The 19,439-nt window shown below is 37.4% G+C and overlaps 1 protein-coding gene across 2 annotated transcripts in view; it reads right to left on the bottom strand.

Moving 5' to 3' along the window:
* Positions 1–19,439, bottom strand: part of RANBP9 (RAN binding protein 9) — a 114,005-nt gene that overhangs the window by 29,298 nt on the left and 65,268 nt on the right. The window contains exons 3-5 of one of the 2 annotated variants that reach the window (XM_053603510.1): positions 15,359–15,411; positions 12,483–12,650; positions 5,878–5,900 (exon numbers count right to left, since the gene is read on the bottom strand). In XM_053603510.1, coding sequence (XP_053459485.1) covers positions 5,878–5,900; positions 12,483–12,650; positions 15,359–15,411 — 244 coding nt within the window. The remainder of the gene's footprint in view (positions 1–5,877; positions 5,901–12,482; positions 12,651–15,358; positions 15,412–19,439) is intronic. The other variant, XM_053603511.1, reaches the window with a different exon arrangement.

Here is a 19,439-nt window from a genome sequence, read left to right as displayed (position 1 = left end):
TGAAATGAAAGCAAAAAATGTACCCATAAGAAGTAGATTTCAAGTCAGCATCTATAACTGGAAAGTAGCATCACTTTAAACAAGAATGCCTAGTATAACACAAGAAATATATAACTCAATCTCAAACTGCATTAGTTGGTTTATAATTAAAGCCATTTCACAAACTGGTGAGATGAGCTGGGAAGACTAATTTAAAAACAAAATTTAGATTTTTCAGAGCTGTATAAACACCCCATGTTCTGTAACAGGTGCAATATAGTCCAGGTAAACTGGTTTTTCTGCATATATACTTTCTCCCAAGATTCAGTGGCATAACTAGCTAGTGAAGGTCATAGGTCCAAAACATATAAACACTTCCTTGGTGCTTCCTTTAGGAGAAAGACTAACTTTTTCCGTCTTCTTTAACTGGAGAATTGGTATGTAGGCATGTGGAAGTCTTGGAAGGTTTATAGTCACAAAAATGAAAAACTCTTAGAAGCACTATATTAAAAGGAAGTCTATAACCACTACCCTACATACTGTTGCAACAAAGGTGCATATCATTGGGAGGGAAAACATAATGTGTAACTCAAAACTGAGACAAAAAAATAGAAGGGAGCACCAAAGTCCACATGTCTAAAACCAATCAAGCTTTTTCCAAATAATCACCGCTCTATCAACAAGAAATAAAAGGTAACAAAAAACTTCACTCTGACAAGTTGATTTTACACACTTAATGCCACTAAAAGCGAGAAAAACACAGCCACTAAGCCTTTTAAATAACTCCAGATAAAACTTAAAAGTATTCTTACCAGAGCCTCTCAACAGTTAAGGACCACATCAACTCACCCACTGAACCTGCACCTACACACTCTCCTGCTTGCCTGTTGCCACAACGCTCTTCTCATAAGCCCATCCCCTCCACTTATGCACTTGCCTACCTCTCTCTATACTACAGAATTGTTTTTTTGCTTGCTGGTGAATCTATCAGCAAACATGTATCTCCCTAAATCTACTAATTTAGATATTTTTTATTGGCCTCACTTCCACCACTAACTACTATTTCATTTCTTTACTCCGCAATGTGGCCAAAGTCTTCTAGAATTGTCTAGTCTATAATGTCCCTCTTCCTTTTCTCTCTTAAATCCATTCCAATCAGGATTTCTCCATCACTCTGTTGAAACTTTCTTGTCAAGTTTACCAGTGCCCTCCATTCCTCTAACTACAACAGTCAATTCTCAGCCCTAACCTTCTGTGATGTGTCACTAGCATTTGACACCACTGCTCACTCCTTGCTCCTCAATGTGTTTCTTCACTATCCTTTCATGACATCCAATTCTTGGTCTTCCCCCTTACTTCAATGATTGTTCCCTCCCAATTTCCCTTTGCTGGTTCTTCCTTTACTCCCAAATTTAGCATGCCCTAGAACTCAAACCTTGGTCCTCCTCTCTTTCCTGTCTATACACAATCCCTTGTTGATTTGGACTAGTCTCATGACATTAACACTCAAGAGGCTGACTCCCAAATTTTCACATCCACCCCAGCTCTCTCTTGAATTCAAGGCTTACATATCCAACTGCATACTAGACAACTTTTATCCAAAACTGAACTACTTACTCCTCTCTCAAACTTGCTCCACTTATATACAGCCTGCTCCATATCAGTAAGTGACATATCCATTCTTTCAACTCCTCAGGCCAGAAATCTTAAGTCAGCAGCTCTTTCTCACATTTTCACACCCAATACATTAGCAAATTTGCACTGCTCAGGAGATTTTTAGAAGAATCTTATTTATTATCTTATTTTCTCACTTAACTCTTCAATCTGTTTAGAACTTACTTTGATATAAAATATAAGATAAAACCCTAATGCTAATTATATTTTTTCAAAAAATACTTATTCCATTATGGCTTATTAAATAATGCTTCTTGGTGAGCAATTCTGATCTGTAGACTCTAAACTTTCCTTTGGCTTAAAGTTATTTTCTATTATAACTTTGATTTCTTCAGTGTTTTTTCTACCCGATTTCCTTAAGGAATATCAATAAATCTATTTATTGATTTGGTGTCTATTCTCTGACTCTGAATCTTCCATCATCTCTCTCAAATCATCTCTGAAACTAGAATGCCTTGATGGCACCTAACAATCAGTAATGGTCAGGCGGCTGATACAGCTGTCATGATATAACCTATACTGGTGTGAATCTGCTACAGAATGAGCTCAAAAACTACAGACCAATATCATTCATGAATTTCAACATAAAAAATCCAACAAATAGAATACAGCTACACATTAAAAAATTTATACACTGTGATCAGGTAGGCTTTATCCCAGGGATACAAAGCTTGTTTAACATAAGCAAATACATAAATGTTAATTCACCATATAATAGGAGCAAAAACAAAGACCATATGATCCTCTCAATAGATGCAGAAAAAGCATTTAACCAAATAAGTGATCACAGCATCCTTTTCTAATAAGATCACTTAATAGGCATAAATGGGTCATTTCTTAAACTGATAGAAGCCATCTACAACCAGAAAAAATTCCAAATAGCCAACGCAATTCTAAGAAATAAAAACAAATCTGGCGGCATCATGTTACTAGACTTCAGGTTATACTACAAGTCTCTAGTGATCAAAACAGCATGGTACAGGCACAAAAACAGAGACATAATCTATGGAACAGAATAGAAAACCTAGAGATGAAACCAGCCTCATATTTCCATCTGATCTTTGATAAAACAAAGCATACACTGGGGAGCAGAATCCCTATTTAATAAATGGTGCTGACACAACTAGTTAATCACATCTCTCACCACTTACAGAAATTTATTCACAATGAATAAAAGATTTAAATATATGATACAAAATGATAAAAACTCTAGAAGAAAGTGTGGGGAAAACTATTTTTTTATTTTTTTTAACTCTTGATGACATCAGCCTGGGAAGAGATTTCATGAAGAAGACCCCACTGGCAATTGTAGCAACAATAAAAATAAATAGAACCCGATTAAGCTAAAAAGCTTCTGCACAGCTAAAGACACAACAATTAAGCAAAAAAGCAACCTTCAGAATAGGAGAAGATATCTGCATGTTACAAATCTAACAAAGGGCTAACAACCAGAATATACAGAGAACTCAAACTAATCAATAAGAAAAGAGGCAACAATCCCATTTACCACTGGGCAAGAGACATGGATAGAACCTTCTCCCAAGAAGATCCCAAGCAAATAGATGACTGGCCAACAAACACATGAAAAAATACTCATTGCTGGGGCAGTGGCTCACACATGTAATCTTAGCACTCTGGAAGGCCAAGGCAGGTGGATAACCTGAGCTCAGGAGTTTAAGACCAGCCTGAGCTAGAGTAAGACCCCCACTCTCTAAAAATAGCCAGGCGTTCTGGCAAGCACCTGTAATCCCAGCTACTTGGGAGGCTGAGGCAAGAGAATCGCTTGAGCCCAAGAGTTTGAGGTTGCTGTGAGCTATGATGCCACAGCACTCAACCCCAGGGAGACTAAGTGAGACTTTCTCTCAAAAAAATAAAAAAAAGAAAGGAAAAATGCTCACTGTCCTTAATCATGAGAGAAATGCAAATCAAAATCACCTTGAGATATCACCTAACCACAGTGAGAATAGCCCACATCACAAAGTCCCAAAATTACAGATGCTGGCATGGATACAGAGAGAAGAGAAGAATACTGTTGGTGGGATTGCAAACTAATACAGCCTCTTGGAAAAGAAGTAGGGAAAATCCTCAAAGAACTCAAAATAGAATTTCCATTTGATCCCACAATCCCATTACCAGGTATCTACTCAGAAGAAAAAAACATTTTACCATAAGTTCCCTAGAATGTTTACCACAGCTTAACTCACAATCACTAAGATGTGGAAACAACCCAAGTGTCCATCAACTCACAACTGGATAAATAAACTATGGTATATGTGTGTTATTGAATACTATTCAGCCATAAAGAAAGATACAGATTTTACAACTTTTGTATTTACCTAGATGGATTTGGAGAACATCTTCCTAAATAAAGTATCGTAAGAATGGAAAAGCAAGCACTTACGTACTCTGAAACTAGTAGTTTCATCTACTGAAACTAGTAGATGAATAACTAGAGGCCCACATAAGAAAAAAACTCAATTAAATTCAAGAAAGGAGGGGGAGAGGAAGAGGGTTTGGTAAGCTCTAGCCTAACAGGCACATGTAGGGGATACATGGCACAGCAGTAACCTAACCATATGTACCTTTATAACCAAAGAGAATGAGCTCAGAAAGGAATGCCGAAGTTCTGGTTGTTGCCAGAAAACTTTTGGTTAATATAACCTTCTGGTACTATTTAAACTGACAACATTTAACCCTGCACTGACAGCATTAAACTATGTACAATGTGATCAGCAGCCTGGAGGAGAACGTTTTAGAAATGTTCTTAATGTGGCGGTGCCTGTGGCTCAAGGAGTAGGGCGCTGGTCCCATATGCCGGAGGTGGCGTGTTCAAACCTAGCCCCGGCCAAAAACCAAAAAAAAAGAAAAAGAAATGTTCTTAATGTTTTATTAATGGAGAAAACATCACACAGACACCAACTCTAAAAAAGTGATTTAAAAAGCTAGACTCTGAACACAAAGGAGTTCTGATAATACCTTGCTCAATTTATATTGCTTGTCTCACTCATCCCTTGTAGATGTGCGACAAGAGATATGGATTACAAATCTATGTTTAAATAACTCTACAAGATCATTCAGTAAATATAAAATAACAAATTCTAAGTGATAAGGAAGCACTGTGTCATAGTTTGTTAGGTTTTTTCCCCCATTGCTATCTCATGTGATGCATTTTACAACCAACAGTGTCTTAGATGTGGTAAATAAGATACCTAGAATCTTAGGTATGGTATCTAACTCTCTACTGATGAGTGTCACTGTCAGACCTCACTTGAATTTCTGCACCAGTCTCCTTGGAGATCCCCTCATGACTACCCTTACTCCTCTGTATAGTCTATTTTTCAACCCAGCAGCCTGATCCTATAAAAACTGAAGCCATTATCATTACAGCTAAAACCCTGCAATGTCTCTGTATTTCAGGCAGAGTTAAATAAATACTCCAGTCCTTCTAGGTGATCTAGCTCACCCCTTCTGCATCATGATCTCTTGCTTACTCCTCTCTACCACACCTCACATTCTTCACCACCTTTTCCCTAACTTTCCTCTGCCTGGAACACTCTTACTCTTGCGGGCATAGCCATTTGGCTAACTCCCCCAATCTTTCGAATGTCTTTGCTCAGTTCCCAACTTCAGCAGAGGTAACCTTGCACAACCCTGTGACCACCTTTGGCACTCCCAGCTCTATTTTTTTCCTTTTTTCAAAAGTACTTAATATCTTTAAATATGTTATGATTTACTTATTTTTTTTTTATGTATTACTTGTTCTCTAACTTCCTTAGCTTGAATACTGTAAACTTCAAGAGGACAGAGTCCTTTACTACCTGTTTTGTTGAACCATGTATTTCCCAAGCACAGAACCTGCCACATGGTAGGCCTCAATATAGAGTGGATGAATAAATGATTAGAAGTGCTATACAGCCGTTTGCTGAAAAGTCCAAAGATATTGAAAAAACGGATTTTGAATGACTGCATGGTGACATTAAAAAGTATGTTTTAAGTAATCAGTTCTGATTTGTTTTCCTTTATGCAACTGATCCAGTGCAATGTGGAGCTTAATTCTGAAGCTACCCAGGACAGCTTGAGAAAGGATCTCTATTCTCTGTATGGCATATAAGCTTAATAAATATCAATAACACTGCATCCTATACTTTCTAAATGTGCTTATCACCAGTTTCTTTACACTACTTCCTTTACTTAATGCAAAACTGCTTTTAGAAAATGTCTTACCGGTAAGTCGGTGAAAGCAATACCTAAAAAAAAAAAAGAAAAAAGAAAAAAAAGTGGTATTAGAAGCTATTTTTCAAAGGCAGACTATAATTATAAGCTGAATTTCTAACTAAAAAGAAGGAAAAGAGTAGCAAAGGAAGAAAAGGAAAAATATAAAAATACAGAATTAATTTTTTTATTTAACACTAACATTTATCTCTAACTGCTGTCCCAATTTTCAAGATCGCCAACCTAGTTTTTCATACACAAATCTTATTTCTGGGATGTTGCCATTGTCTCCAAGATTTTTGAAATGGTTTTAGATACATCTCCAAAGCCACATTAGGAACTACACAAGAAAACTGGTTGAAAATTGTCACATTTGACCTTTTACCCCTAAGCTGCATTATCCAGCCTCATCACTTAATCTTCTTCATTTAGATTTAACTTTTAAATAATGTTGAGTAGAAGGAAAGGAGCTTTTCTGTTATAAAAGATAAACAAAAGAAAATACAATTTCTGCTTCTTTAAAAAATTGTTTGTTTTTTTTAAGTGTGTTTCTTAAGAAAATACATTCTCAAGTCACTCCCCCACCCCCACCCCAAAAAGAGTCTCTCTCTGTCGCCCAGGCTAGAGTGCCATGGTGCCAGCCTACCTCATAGCAACCTCAAACTCAAGTGATCCTTCTACTTTTAGTATAGACCAGCGATTCACAACCCACTGGAACTGTATTAAAGGGTTGGAACATTAGGAAGATTGAGAACCACCGGTATAGATAGATGTTGCTCTTGGCTCAGGCTGGTCTCACCTCCTGAGCTCAAGAGATCCTCCTGCCTTGGTGTTCCAGAGTGTTAGGATTACAGGCATGAGCCACGGCACCTGGCCCTTGAATGGCTTTTGACTACTCTGGAAAAAAATTAATTCTTCCTTCAAAAGATAAACATTTACACAATTGAGAATTTCTCTTGAATAATCTTTAAAAGTAATTTCAACAGAATCTTGTTCTAAATACAATTTGGACAATGGCAATATCATTGGAATATCTACTGGCATAACAAAGTCACAATGTAATAATCTCCTTTCAAATATTCAAATATCTTAGTTAGCTGAAAATGATACAATAAATAAACCAAGATTTCTGCAGGGCTTCATCAATACATTTAAATAGAATAATGGGAGAGCAGCCAAGTTGATGAGTCAATTAATCTCAATTATTCCAGTCTAAACACACATCAAAACAAAGCAAAAAGCCAAACCAGCATTAGTACCTCTACAGTCTTGTTCAACATCAAAAAATGAGGGCATTTCCAATAAATTACTTTAAGATCTCTTCCCATTTGACATTCTCTACCTCAACATTGTGCAACACACACTATCCAACTCTAATTATTAAAATAATACAATTAAAAGGAAAGCTGAACAGGGGGACTTTTGTGGGGGGGGAACAGAGTCTCACTATGTTGCCCTTGGTAGAATGCCATGGTGTCTATCTCACAGTAACCTCAAACTCTTGAGCTCAAGTGATCCTCATCTCTGCCTTCCAAGTGGCTTGTGATTACAAGCTCCAGGCACTATACCTGGCTATTCTTAAGGACTTCGTCTAATTCTTGCTTAGGCTGGTCTCAAACTCCTGAGCTAAAGCAATCCGCCCACCTTGGCCTCCCAGAGTACTAAGATTATAGGCATGAGTCACCACGCCTGGCCATGGACATGAATATTATACTTTTTTTTTTTTTTTTGAGACAGGGTCTTGTTCTTTCTCCCTGGCTAGAGGTTAGTGGCATCATCATAGCTCAATGCAACCTCAAACTCCTGGGCTAGGGTAAGCTTCCTGCTTCAGCTTCCCAAATAGCTGGAACTACAGGCACATCCCAACGCATCCAGCTAATTTTTCTATTTTTTGTAGAGATTTGAGGGGAGGGGCCAGGTGTCTCATTCTTGCTCAGGCTGGTCTTGAACTCTTGGCCTCAATTGATCCTCCTGCCTTGGTCTCCCAAAGTGCTAGGATTATAGATGTGAGCCACTGTGCCTGGCCAAATATTGTAACTTTTAAAAATAAATGTGTAAAAATAATGCTTTGTAGTTAGGAAAGCCCTATTTTTTATGACTTTTAAAGACTAGTAAATTTAAGGGCTAGATACAGTAGCTCAAGTCTGTAAGCTCAGCACTTTTGGAGGCCAAGGTGGAAGGATCACTTGAGCCCAGGAGTTTGAGATCAGCCTGGACAATATAGTGAGACTCTGTCTCTACAAAAATATTTTAAAAATTTAGTCTGGTGTAGTGGGACTTGACTGTACTCCCAGCTACTTGGGAGGGTGAGGCAAGAGGATTGCTTGGAAGCCAAGAGTTCAAGGTGACATAAACTATGATTCTACCACTGCACTCTAGCCTGGGCAACAGAGAGAGGTCCTGTCTGAAAAAAAAAAAAAAAAAAAAAAAAAAAAAAAAATTTTTTTTTTTTTTTTTTTTAGGAGATTAAAAAGAATACAGGAAACAATAGAGAATAAAGAAAATATTTTAATGAACTATCACTATACATATTTTTATCTTTTCATAAAATTGGCTAGTCAAATGTTTTCCTCAAAGATGTCTATTTATTACAAAGACTATTAAAAATTATATTGTTTTAGCAAAAATCCTTTTTGTCAGTAATTACTGAAATTCTCACTGTACCAGAAACTCTTAATGAAAAATCTAAATTCCGCAGATTAACATTTTAGAACACTGCCAAATACTGCTACTTCATCTGTACATGTTCAGACTAGAAAAAGATGCCACTTTAATAGATTAGTCTATTTAAATTTCAGAGAATATAATTTCCAATATTTATAATTTCCTAATTTGTTACAAGGCTTTGTGAAAAGTAATCTTCAATTGATGAATAATATTCAATAAAACAAAGTCAAAAATCTCAATTTAACGTATATAATGAAACGTTTTCTCCCATATTTTCTCAGTTAAAAATCTTTCCATTTCTCTTTACATAATAAGCAAATGTATATTTTGAAAACCTTCCATGAGACAGAAACGAAAATGTATCAGCTTTTAGAAATCATCCACTTAGGAAGTACAAGGGAATAGTAACTGAATAGTATTTTATCTTCTAAGATGTCGGAATCTAGACTAGAGGCAGCAAACCTCTCCTGTAAAAAGCCAGACAGTAAATATTTTCTGTTTTCCAGCCAGTCTTTATTATAAATATTCAACTCTGCTATCTGTAGCAGGAAAGCACATATAGACAATATATAAATGAATGAGTATAGTTGAGTTCCAATGAAACTTTACATACAAGCAGATAGAAGGCTGATTTGATCACAGCTTGTAAACTCCTATTCTAAAGGACTAATTTCTGCTCACCAATGTTTTATTACTATATCCCTGGCATCTAGGCCATAGCCCAAAAACAATACTACATAACATTTAATGAGTACTCACTATAAGCCAGGCAATGATCTAAGAATCTTGTATGTATCCCTTCAGTTTACTCTAACCACCTTAATGTGGGAGTGATCCTATTTTAGAAAATGAGAAAACTGAAGCACAGAAATGTTAACTAACTTTTATCAAGTCATGTGGTATAATAGTCAGGAGTCAAACTCTGGCAAGTCTAACAAAAGAATTCTTATTAACCGCTATTTTCTCTCCTCTCTATGTGCTGATTAAATATTTATTAGACTTATGAATGAATAATGTGAAACGTTCAAATTTACTTAGAATTAAAATGGGATTTCATCATTACATACCTTTTCTTAAGAAGTCTACATTTTAAAAATAGCTTTCTTTGGCCGGGCATGGTGGCTCATGCCTGTAATCCTAAGCATTCCGGAAGGCCAAGGCAGGCAGACTGCTTGAGCTCAGGAGTCTGATACCAGCCTGAGCAAAAGCCAGAACCCATCTCTACTAAAAATAGAAAAACTGAGACAGAGGATGATGGCTTGAGCCCAAGAGTTGGAGGTTGCTAAGAGCTATGATGCCATGGCACTCTCCCCTGGGGAGACAGAGCTTGACACTGTCTCAAAAAAAAAAAAAAAAAAAACTTTCTTGTCTAGGCCCGGTAGCTCATACCTGTAATCTCAGCACTTTGGGAGATGGGAAGATTGCTTGAGGCCAGGAATTTAAGACCAGCCTGCGGAACATATGAAGAACTCATCTCTATAAAGAGTTAAAAAATAAATTAGCTGGGATGGTGACATGCAGCTGTAGTCCCAGCTTCTCAGGAGGACTGCTTAAGCCTCAGAGGCTGCAGTGAGCTATGACTAGGCCACTGTACTCTAGCCTAGGCAACAGATTGAGACGCTGTCTCTTATTTGAAAAAATAAACCAGCTTTCTTAGCCAAGAAAAAATTCAATGTAAATGTTTGTGAAAATCTGATAGGAAAAAAATTAATTCCTATTACCTGTGATTTTCCCATCTCTCAAAATAAAATTTCATCTCTAGAAAGTTTAAAAGTTAGTATTAAAAAGACTAATTGTGTGCCGGGCGCGGTGGCTCACGCCTGTAATCCCAGCACTGTGGGAGGCTGAGGAGGGAGAATCGCTTGAGCTCAGGAATTCGAGACTTGCCTGAGCGACAGTGAGACCCCGACTCGTGAAAAAAATGGAAAAACCCAGCCGGGCGCCGCGGCGAGCGCCTGTAATCCCAGCGGCTTCCGGAGGCTGAGGTAGCGGGATGCCCGCAGCCCGAGTCTGAGGTTGTGGTGAGCTACCACGCCCACTGCACTCTGCTCAGGGGCATAGGGTGGGACCCTGTCTCAACAAAAAAAAAAAAAAAAAGACTAATTGTGGTTTTTAAAAAATGTCTGCTTTTCCATTTTGAACCAAAGGTCATACCTAAAAGCGTATTTCTCTTGGTTTAAGACTTTAAACATCTAAGCACCAGAGCCAACTAAGACTATCTCAGTTAACTGTTTTGACAAGTCAGAGTCAGAACACTAACAACAAATAAAGTAGCTACATCCCCCAAGACCAATTGGCCACAACAATCAAATCACACAAAAATACATATAATTTGCACAAAGTCTTTAACATGATTTTACTAATGAGAATATAAGGATCTTTTGTAGACTCGGGACATCTTGAAGTCAGATAACACAAAAAATATCAGAATTAAAAGTAACATCAGAAAATGTTAAGCCAACTATAAATACAAAAAAGAATTAACTTTAAGAAATATTTTGAGACATTAAAAAAGAGTTAACTATTACCAATGCAGCCAGAAATTTAGAATTTTCTACTATGACAAAAAAAATCTAGCTACTGTGTTATATTAAAGAACATCTAGTATGTGCTTAAGCATATTACTTGCCGTCTAATTTTAAAATATAATTTTTAAGCAAAATAGAATTTCTGCCTTCTAGGGGTACATAGTTTTTGCTTCCGTTCATTAGAAATAATTTGTTATGAGTCAAGAACTTTCCCAATAGTAAAATGTGAAACCATTCTATTTAAAAAACAAGGAGAGGTGGGTGGGGCCTTGGTGTGTGTCACACTGTATAGGGGCAAGACATGATTGCAAGAGGGACTTTACCTAACAATTGCAATCAGTGTAACCTGGCTTATTGTACCCTCAATGAATCCCCAACAATAAAAAAAAAAAAAAAAAACAAGGAGAGGGCGGCACCTGTGGCTCAGTCGGTGGGGCGCCGGCCCCATATACCGAGGGTGACGGGCTCAAGCCCGGCCCCGGCCAAACTGCAACCAAAAAATAGCCGGGCGTTGTGGCGGGCGCCTGTAGTCCCAGCTACTCGGGAGGCTGAGGCAAGAGAATCGCTTAAGCCCAGGAGTTGGAGGTTGCTGTGAGCTGTGTGAGGCCACAGCACTCTACTGAGGGCCATAAAGTGAGACTCTGACTCTACAAAAAAAAAAAAAAAAACAAGGAGAGCCTCAGTCTTGCTACCCTTTATATGTTCCAGGATTAAAAAAAACAACAAAAAAAACACCTTCTAAGAAAAAGGAATATAATGACCACTCTTAAATCTGAAGTGCTATGAGTACATAGCCAACTAAACCCCCTAACTTTCTATTAGTCCTATAACAGATGGTTGTCTTCAAGTTTTCATTAACTCATTATTTCTCATTAGCCACCTGTCTTGTATTCTTAGAAATTTTGCTACTGTTTGCTTACTTGATTCTGCTCCCTTCCACAAAACGAACTTGTAATTACCAGCCTTATTTTCTGAGCAAGTCAGAGTATGTCAACACCCTTCATATACTGATGGTATCAAGCTTTCCTTCTGTTTGTTACCATTCCTCACACTATTCTAAGAAATGGCAGCCCATTTTTCTAAACACCTATTACCTTGAGAATTGAATCATACTGTGAAGGGTTTTTTCAAAGCAAAGCAGAAAACTCTTGGCATTTCTTTTATAGAATAAACATCTCAGTGTGGGGATTATCTCTACAGTTATTCCTATACATAGAATGTATGTATCCTATAAATGGCCTTTACAGAATATAAATTTTCACCATTTCCTCATCTTCTACCTGGGAATAAGGAAGTAACTATTTCCAGAGACACTGATCTATAAAAAAAAGAATCGCATAATAAATGAGACTGTCATGCTGGAAGTACAAAAATCATAATATTTAGTTATTTTTACATGCAATCATTATATTATTTTGGTACCTAAACTATGTCCATTCTTGGTATAAAAGCAGGTATTGTTGATAAGGTTAACACAACAGCCAATGACATCACCAGTTGTAAAAGTAGGTCCATAAGGTTGTCCAGTTCCAGAAGAACAAAATGAGTGTCCATCATCCCCATGGTAACCATATGAATGTTTATCCCAACCTAAAGAGAAAATTCCAGCATATTTATAATGAAAAGTAAGGTCCCTCTGTACTAGATTTATTCGGTAAGATTATGATAATTCAGAATAGTACAAAGATAAAATTCCCAAATGTACACTTAAATTCTCAACAATTATATTACATAATTACTTCTATATGAAAATACTGTCTACAACATTAAGGAAAATAAATTAGCTACACAGAACACTAAAACAAGTATTAAACAGAAAGAATTTATACCTGGCAAAAACAAACAAACAAAAAAAAAACACAATATTCACAGCAGAATACATTTTTTCATGCATATTTCTTTTTGCTAATAGACCAAAAGAAATTTGCTTTCATTTGATTTAAAGAAACGCACATAATTTGATGTAAAACAAATTACATTATATTCAATCATCACAAGCTTTTCAAGGTCATAATCAAACAATAAAAGTCAAACAATTTATGTTCTCTCCACACCAAACTACAGATATGTCTGCATCATTATTAAGAGATTTTTACTTTAACAGTTATTTCTATCAGGAGAGCTTTCGAATAATAAAAACCTCATTTAAATCCTCTTTCAACTTACAAAAATCGACTTACAATGGATTAAAGATTTAAATTTCATAAATGATAAAAATTTTAGCAGAAAGCGTGGAAAAAATTCTTGATGATATCGGCCAGGGGAAAGATTTTATAAAGACAGCTCCATCAACAATTCCAACAACAACAAAAATTTTAAAAAGCGACTTAAACTAAAAAGTTCTGTACAGCTAGGGATACAACAATTAAAGCAAACTGACAACCTTCAGAATGGGAAAAGATATTTGCATTTAACAATCTGAAAAAAGGTTGATAACCAGAATGTATAGAGAACTCAAATGAACCAACAACAACAACAAAAAATAAACAATCCCATCTATCACTGGGCAAGAGACATGAACAGAACCCCTTCTCTGAAGAAGACAGACAAATGACCAACAAACACATGAAAAAATGCTCATCGACCCAAATCATCAGAGAAACACAAATCAAAATCACACTGAGATATCACCTAACCCCAGTAAGAATAGCCCACATTACAAAATCCCAAAGCCACAGATGCTGGTGCACTTGAGGAGAGAAGGGAACACTTTTATCTTGTTGGTGAGACTAAAAACTAATAAGCCACTTGGGAAAGAAGCATGGAGAATCCTCAAAGAACTCAAAATACACCTTCCACTTGATCCTGCAATCCCATTACTGGGTATCTACCCAGAAGAAAAAAAAAATCATTTTATCACAAGGACATTTGCAGTAGATTGTTTACTACAGCTCAATTTACAATTGCCAAAGATGTGGAAACCATCCAAGTGCCCATGGAATGGATTAATAAACTACGATACACACACACACACACACCCCCCCCCCCATGGAATACTATTCAGCTATAAAAAGATGGAAGCTTTACATCTTTTATATTAACCTGGATGGAGTTGGAGAACATTCTCCCTAGTAAAGTAACATAAGAATGAAAAAAGAAGTATCCAATGTACTTAATGCTAATATGAAACCAACAGATGAACAAATACACATCCACACAAGAGAAAAACTCAATTCAATGCAAGTTCAGGGAAGTGGGGTGGAAGAGCGGGGATTGGTGTGCTCTCACCTAACACCTCCTGGGTGAGGGGCACAACTACAACAGGGACTTTACCTAACAAACACAAATAATGTAACTGAATCATTACTAATCTCATATTAACCCGAAATAAAACAAAAAAGCAAAAATAAATCCTCTTTCAAGTATAAGCAAAAAGGTAAAATGAAAGTATATTAAGTTAACACATCTGATTACAATTAGATGACAACTACATTAACTTGATTTGTTTCTTTGTTTTATGGCACGTCATGTAGTTTATATTGGCCATTTTGCTTTACATTTCAAAAAATTTCCCCCCAAATGATTTTTTAATATTAGCAGATAGAATACTAGAAAATACAATCCAAAAATTACTTCCCTCAGATAAATGTTATCAGGAAATAGGTCTGCCATCTAAATTCATACCATCTTCGGTTTACTTTTAATGTTAGTCTGTATTCCCAGAACACTAAATAACTGAAGATGAGTTAAAGGCCAGAAAGAAATGTGATGTATAACAAGCAGAACCAGCCACATGAAATGTTTAAAGTAGCTGATATTTTTGTGACTACACACTTAAAGTTAAAAATAAAAAACAAAACAAAACAAAACAAAAAAAAGCATGGTATGTATGCTTTGTACGTTTTGGTAAATAGCTAATTTTTTTTTTTCATAGAGACAGAGTCTCACTTTTTCACCCTCAGTAGAGTGCCATGGTGTCACACAGCTCACAGCAACCTCTAACTCCTGGGCTTAGGCCATTCTCTTCCTTCAGTCTTCCAAGTAGCTGAGACTACGGGCACCCGCCACGACACCCAGCTATTTTTTTTTGTTGCAGTTTGGCCGGGGCCAGGTTTGCACCCGCCACCCTCAGTATATGGAGCCGGCGCTCTACCCACTGAGCCACAGGCGCTGCCCAATAGCTGGAATTTAAATGCATTAAAAACTGCTGAGTTTCCACTTGGAACTCATGATGTAGGTGATAGAGACAAGTAAATCAATATCTTCAACTAATTCAATTTGTTCCTTGAAAATTTTAACTAGAAGGTGCTAGCCATAAGACAATACCACAATACTATGTAATTCAATTACAAGTGTACCTGGTAGTCTATTCATGTTCACACCTTGAGCAGAAAGACCAATTCCCATGTAACTGTTGGGAAAAAAGAAAAGCAGGTTATTATAGTCATATGTGTATAAATTACCCAGCACTCTCAAATAATAGCAGAACCAACTCCAAGATGAAACTCCTAGTACAGCTACAAAAATGTTATTATAAGTAATCACATAGCAGTAACAAAGGTCAATATTAAGCATAAATAACACCTAGATTCACAGTAAATTCCTACAGTAATAATTCATAAACACATCAAAGTATTAGTAATACCAATGAACTCTGATACCTGTAACATCTTTCCAATTTACATACAGATACAGTAGAACCTCTGTAAGCTGACCACTCAAGAGACTATAACAAACTGGTGAACATATACAGGTTGACAAGTCAAAATAAAGAACCACCCTCCCAGACCTCTGTTAGAGCTGCACCGGGACCTGTGATCGACACACTCCCATCTCCTGAAGAGATGCAAGGACCCATGATTGGCACCCTCCCGGACCCAGGTAAGAGCTGCATGGGGACCCTCCCTGACCTCCGGAAGACTGCACATAGACCCGCTACCCCGACCTCTGGGCCTCCACACGCCCTGACCAGGAACTCTGGGAGGCGCAACCTGGCGACCTCCCTCCTGTATCCTCCCTGCCTCCACACCGCCCACTCGTCTGGCCAGGGACTCTGGTAGGTGCATGCCCTCTGGAGCCCTCCTCCTGGCCAGAGATTGCTGGAGCCTTGGGCCCTCTGTGCCAAAGTCACTGGGCAGCAGGCACACCCAGAACCATGTGCACCACCCCCCGCCCTGTTGCTGGATCCAGGGGTGTCACACTCTGGAGCTGCTCCCAAAACCAGAACTCCCTGGTTGGGAAAGTCCCAGAAGAGCTACACAGGGTCACTCCCTACAAAGACCCAGCAACAATAGAGTGATCCCCCCCAGATCTGATCTCGGAGCAACACCAACCCAACTCTGAGGACGGCTAGAGGCAACAGTGAAAAACAATCATGAGACAAAATCCAAGGAAATACTCTGGCAATATGAATAATCAGAGTAGATCAACTCCCCCAAAGATTAATGGGGCAGACACAGCACAAGATCCCATGCACAAACAAATAGCTGAGATGTCAGAAATCGAATTCAGAATCTGGATAGCAAATAAGATGGAATTAGAATTCCAAGCACTAACCCAAAAGATGTCTCAAGAATACAACGAATTCAAAGACCAAATGAACAAAGATTTTCACACATTGAGACAAGAAGTTGCAGCCCTCAAAGATCTGACAAACACAGTAGAATCCCTCAGTAACAGAATGGAGCAAGAAGAAGAAAGGATTTCTGACAATGAAGACAAAGCTTTCAAATGCTCCCAAACCCTTAAAGAGGAAGAGAAATGGAGGGGAAAAACAGATCACTCTCTCAGAGAGCGCTGGGATAATTCGGGAGCGCTTGGCTTATAGGGATCCCCGAAAGTGATGAAGTGGCTTCACAAGGCACAGAGTCTCTTCTCCATGAGATTATGAATGAGAACTCTCCAGACATGCCAAGAGATTCTGAAATTCACATAGCAGACAGTTTCAGAACTCCAGCCGGACTCAACCCGAATAAGACATCTCCCAGACATCATAATCAATTTCACTAAAGTTAATATGAAGGAGAAAATTCTGAAAGCAGCCAGACAAAAGAAAAACATTACCTACAAGAGGAAGAATATTAGAATAACTACAGATCTTTCTGTTGAAACCTTTCAAGCTAGAAGAGGATGGTCATCGACCTTTAATCTCTGAAAAGAAAATAACTTTCAACCCAGGATCCTGTACCCAGCTAAACTGAGTTTCATTTATGATGGAGAAATTAAATACTTTAACGACATTCACATGTTGAAGAGATTTGCCACAACTAAACCAGCTCTCCAGGATATTCTCAGACCTATCCTCCATAAAGACCAGCATAATCCTCAACCACAAAAGGAAACCCACCCAGAAAATTTTGATCAAATTCCAACTTTCACAGTCGCAAAAGGATTAAAAATGTCCACCAGACTCTTGAAAGGCTTATCAATATTCTCAATTAATGTGAATGGTTTAAATTGTCCTCTAAAGAGGCACAGGTTGGTGGACTCAATACAAAAACTCAAGCCAGATATCTGCTGCATACAAGAATCTCATCTTACATTAAAAGACAAATATAGAATCAAGGTGAAGGGATGGTCATCTATACTCCGCAAATGGAAAGCAGAAAAAAGCAGGCGTTGCAATCCTATTTGCAGATGCAATAGGCTTTAAACCAACCCAAATAAGGAAGGATAAGGATGGACACTTCATATTTGTCAAAGGTAATACTCAATACGATGAGATTTCAATTATTAATATTTATGCAGCCAACCAGAACACACCTCGATTTATAAGAGAAACTCTAACAGACATGAGCAACTTGTTTTCCTCCAGTTCCATAGTAGCTGGATATTTTAACACCCCTTTAGCAGTGCTGGATAGATCATTCAAAAAGAAGCTAAGCAAAGAAATCTTAGATTTAAACTTAACCATTCAACATTGGGACGTAACAGACATCTACAGAACATTTCATCCCAACAAAACTGAATACACATTTTTCTCATCAGCCCATGGAACATACTCTAAATCAGCCACAAATCTAACCTCAGCAAATTTTAAAAAAACAGAAATTATCCCTTGCATCTTCTCAGACCATCATGGAATAAAAGTTGAACTCGAATAACAACAGGAATCAGCATACCCATACAAGAACATGGAAGCTAAATAACCTTATGCTGAAGGATAAATGGATTATAGACGAGATTAAGAAGGAAATCACCAAATTTTGGGAACAAAACAACAATCAAGACATGAATTATCAGAACCTCTGGGATACTGCAAAGGCGGTCCTAAGAGGGAAATTTATAACACTACAAGCCTTCCTCGAGAAAACAGAAAGAGAAGAAGTTACTAACTTAATGGGACATCTAAAGCAATTGGAGAAGGAAGAACATTCCAAACCCAAACACAGCAGAAGAAAAGAAATAACCAAAATCACAGCAGAATTAAATGAAATTGAAAAGAATTATACAACAGATCAATAAATCCAAAAGTTGGTTTTTTGAAAAGGTCAATAAAATAGATAAACCTTTGGCCAACCAAATGAGGAAAAAAAAGAGTAAAATCTCTAATTTCATCAATCAGAAATAGTAAAGATGAAATAACAACAGACCCTTCAGAAATTCAAAAACTCCTTAACGAATATTACAAGAAGCTTAACTCTCAGAAATATAAAATCTGAAAGAAATCGACCAATACTTTGAAGTACACCACCTACCAAGACTTAGCCAGAACGAAGTGGAAATGTTGAACAGGCCCATATCAAGTTCTGAAATAGCATCAACTATACAAAAATCTCCCTAAAAAGAAAAGCCCAGGACCACATGGCTTTACATCAGAATTCTTCCAAACCTTTAAAGAAAAACTAGTACCTATATTACTAAACCTCTTCCAAAATACAGAAAAAGAAGGAATACTAACCCAACACATTCTACGAAGCAAACATCACCTTGATCCCCAAACCAGGGAAAGACCCAACAAGAAAAGAAAATTACAGACCAATATCACTAATGAATATTGATGCAAAAATACTCAATAAGATCCTAACAAACAGAATACAACAACACATCAAAAAAATTATACACCATGACCAAGTGGGATTTATCCCAGGCTCTCAAGGCTGGTTCAATATACGTAAATCTATAAATGTAATTCAGCACATAAACAAACTAAAAAATAAGAACCATATGATTCTTTCCATTGATGCAGAAAAAGCTTTTGATAATATCCAGCATCCTTCATGATCAGAACACTTAAGAAAATTGGTACAGAAGGGACATTTCTTAAACTAATAGAGGCCATCTCCAGCAAACCCACAGCCAATATCATATTGAATGGAGTTAAATTGAAATCATTTCCACTCAGATCAGGAACCAGGCAAGGTTGCCCATTGTCTCCATTACTCTTTAACATTTAATGGAAGTTTTAGCCATTACAATTAGGGAAGAAAAGGCGATCAA

The sequence above is a fragment of the Nycticebus coucang genome, chromosome 9 (assembly GCF_027406575.1).
Source record: "Nycticebus coucang isolate mNycCou1 chromosome 9, mNycCou1.pri, whole genome shotgun sequence".
NCBI lineage: Eukaryota > Metazoa > Chordata > Mammalia > Primates > Lorisidae > Nycticebus > Nycticebus coucang.
Note: the sequence above shows the minus strand (reverse complement) of the source record. Positions and strands in the feature narration are given on the sequence as shown.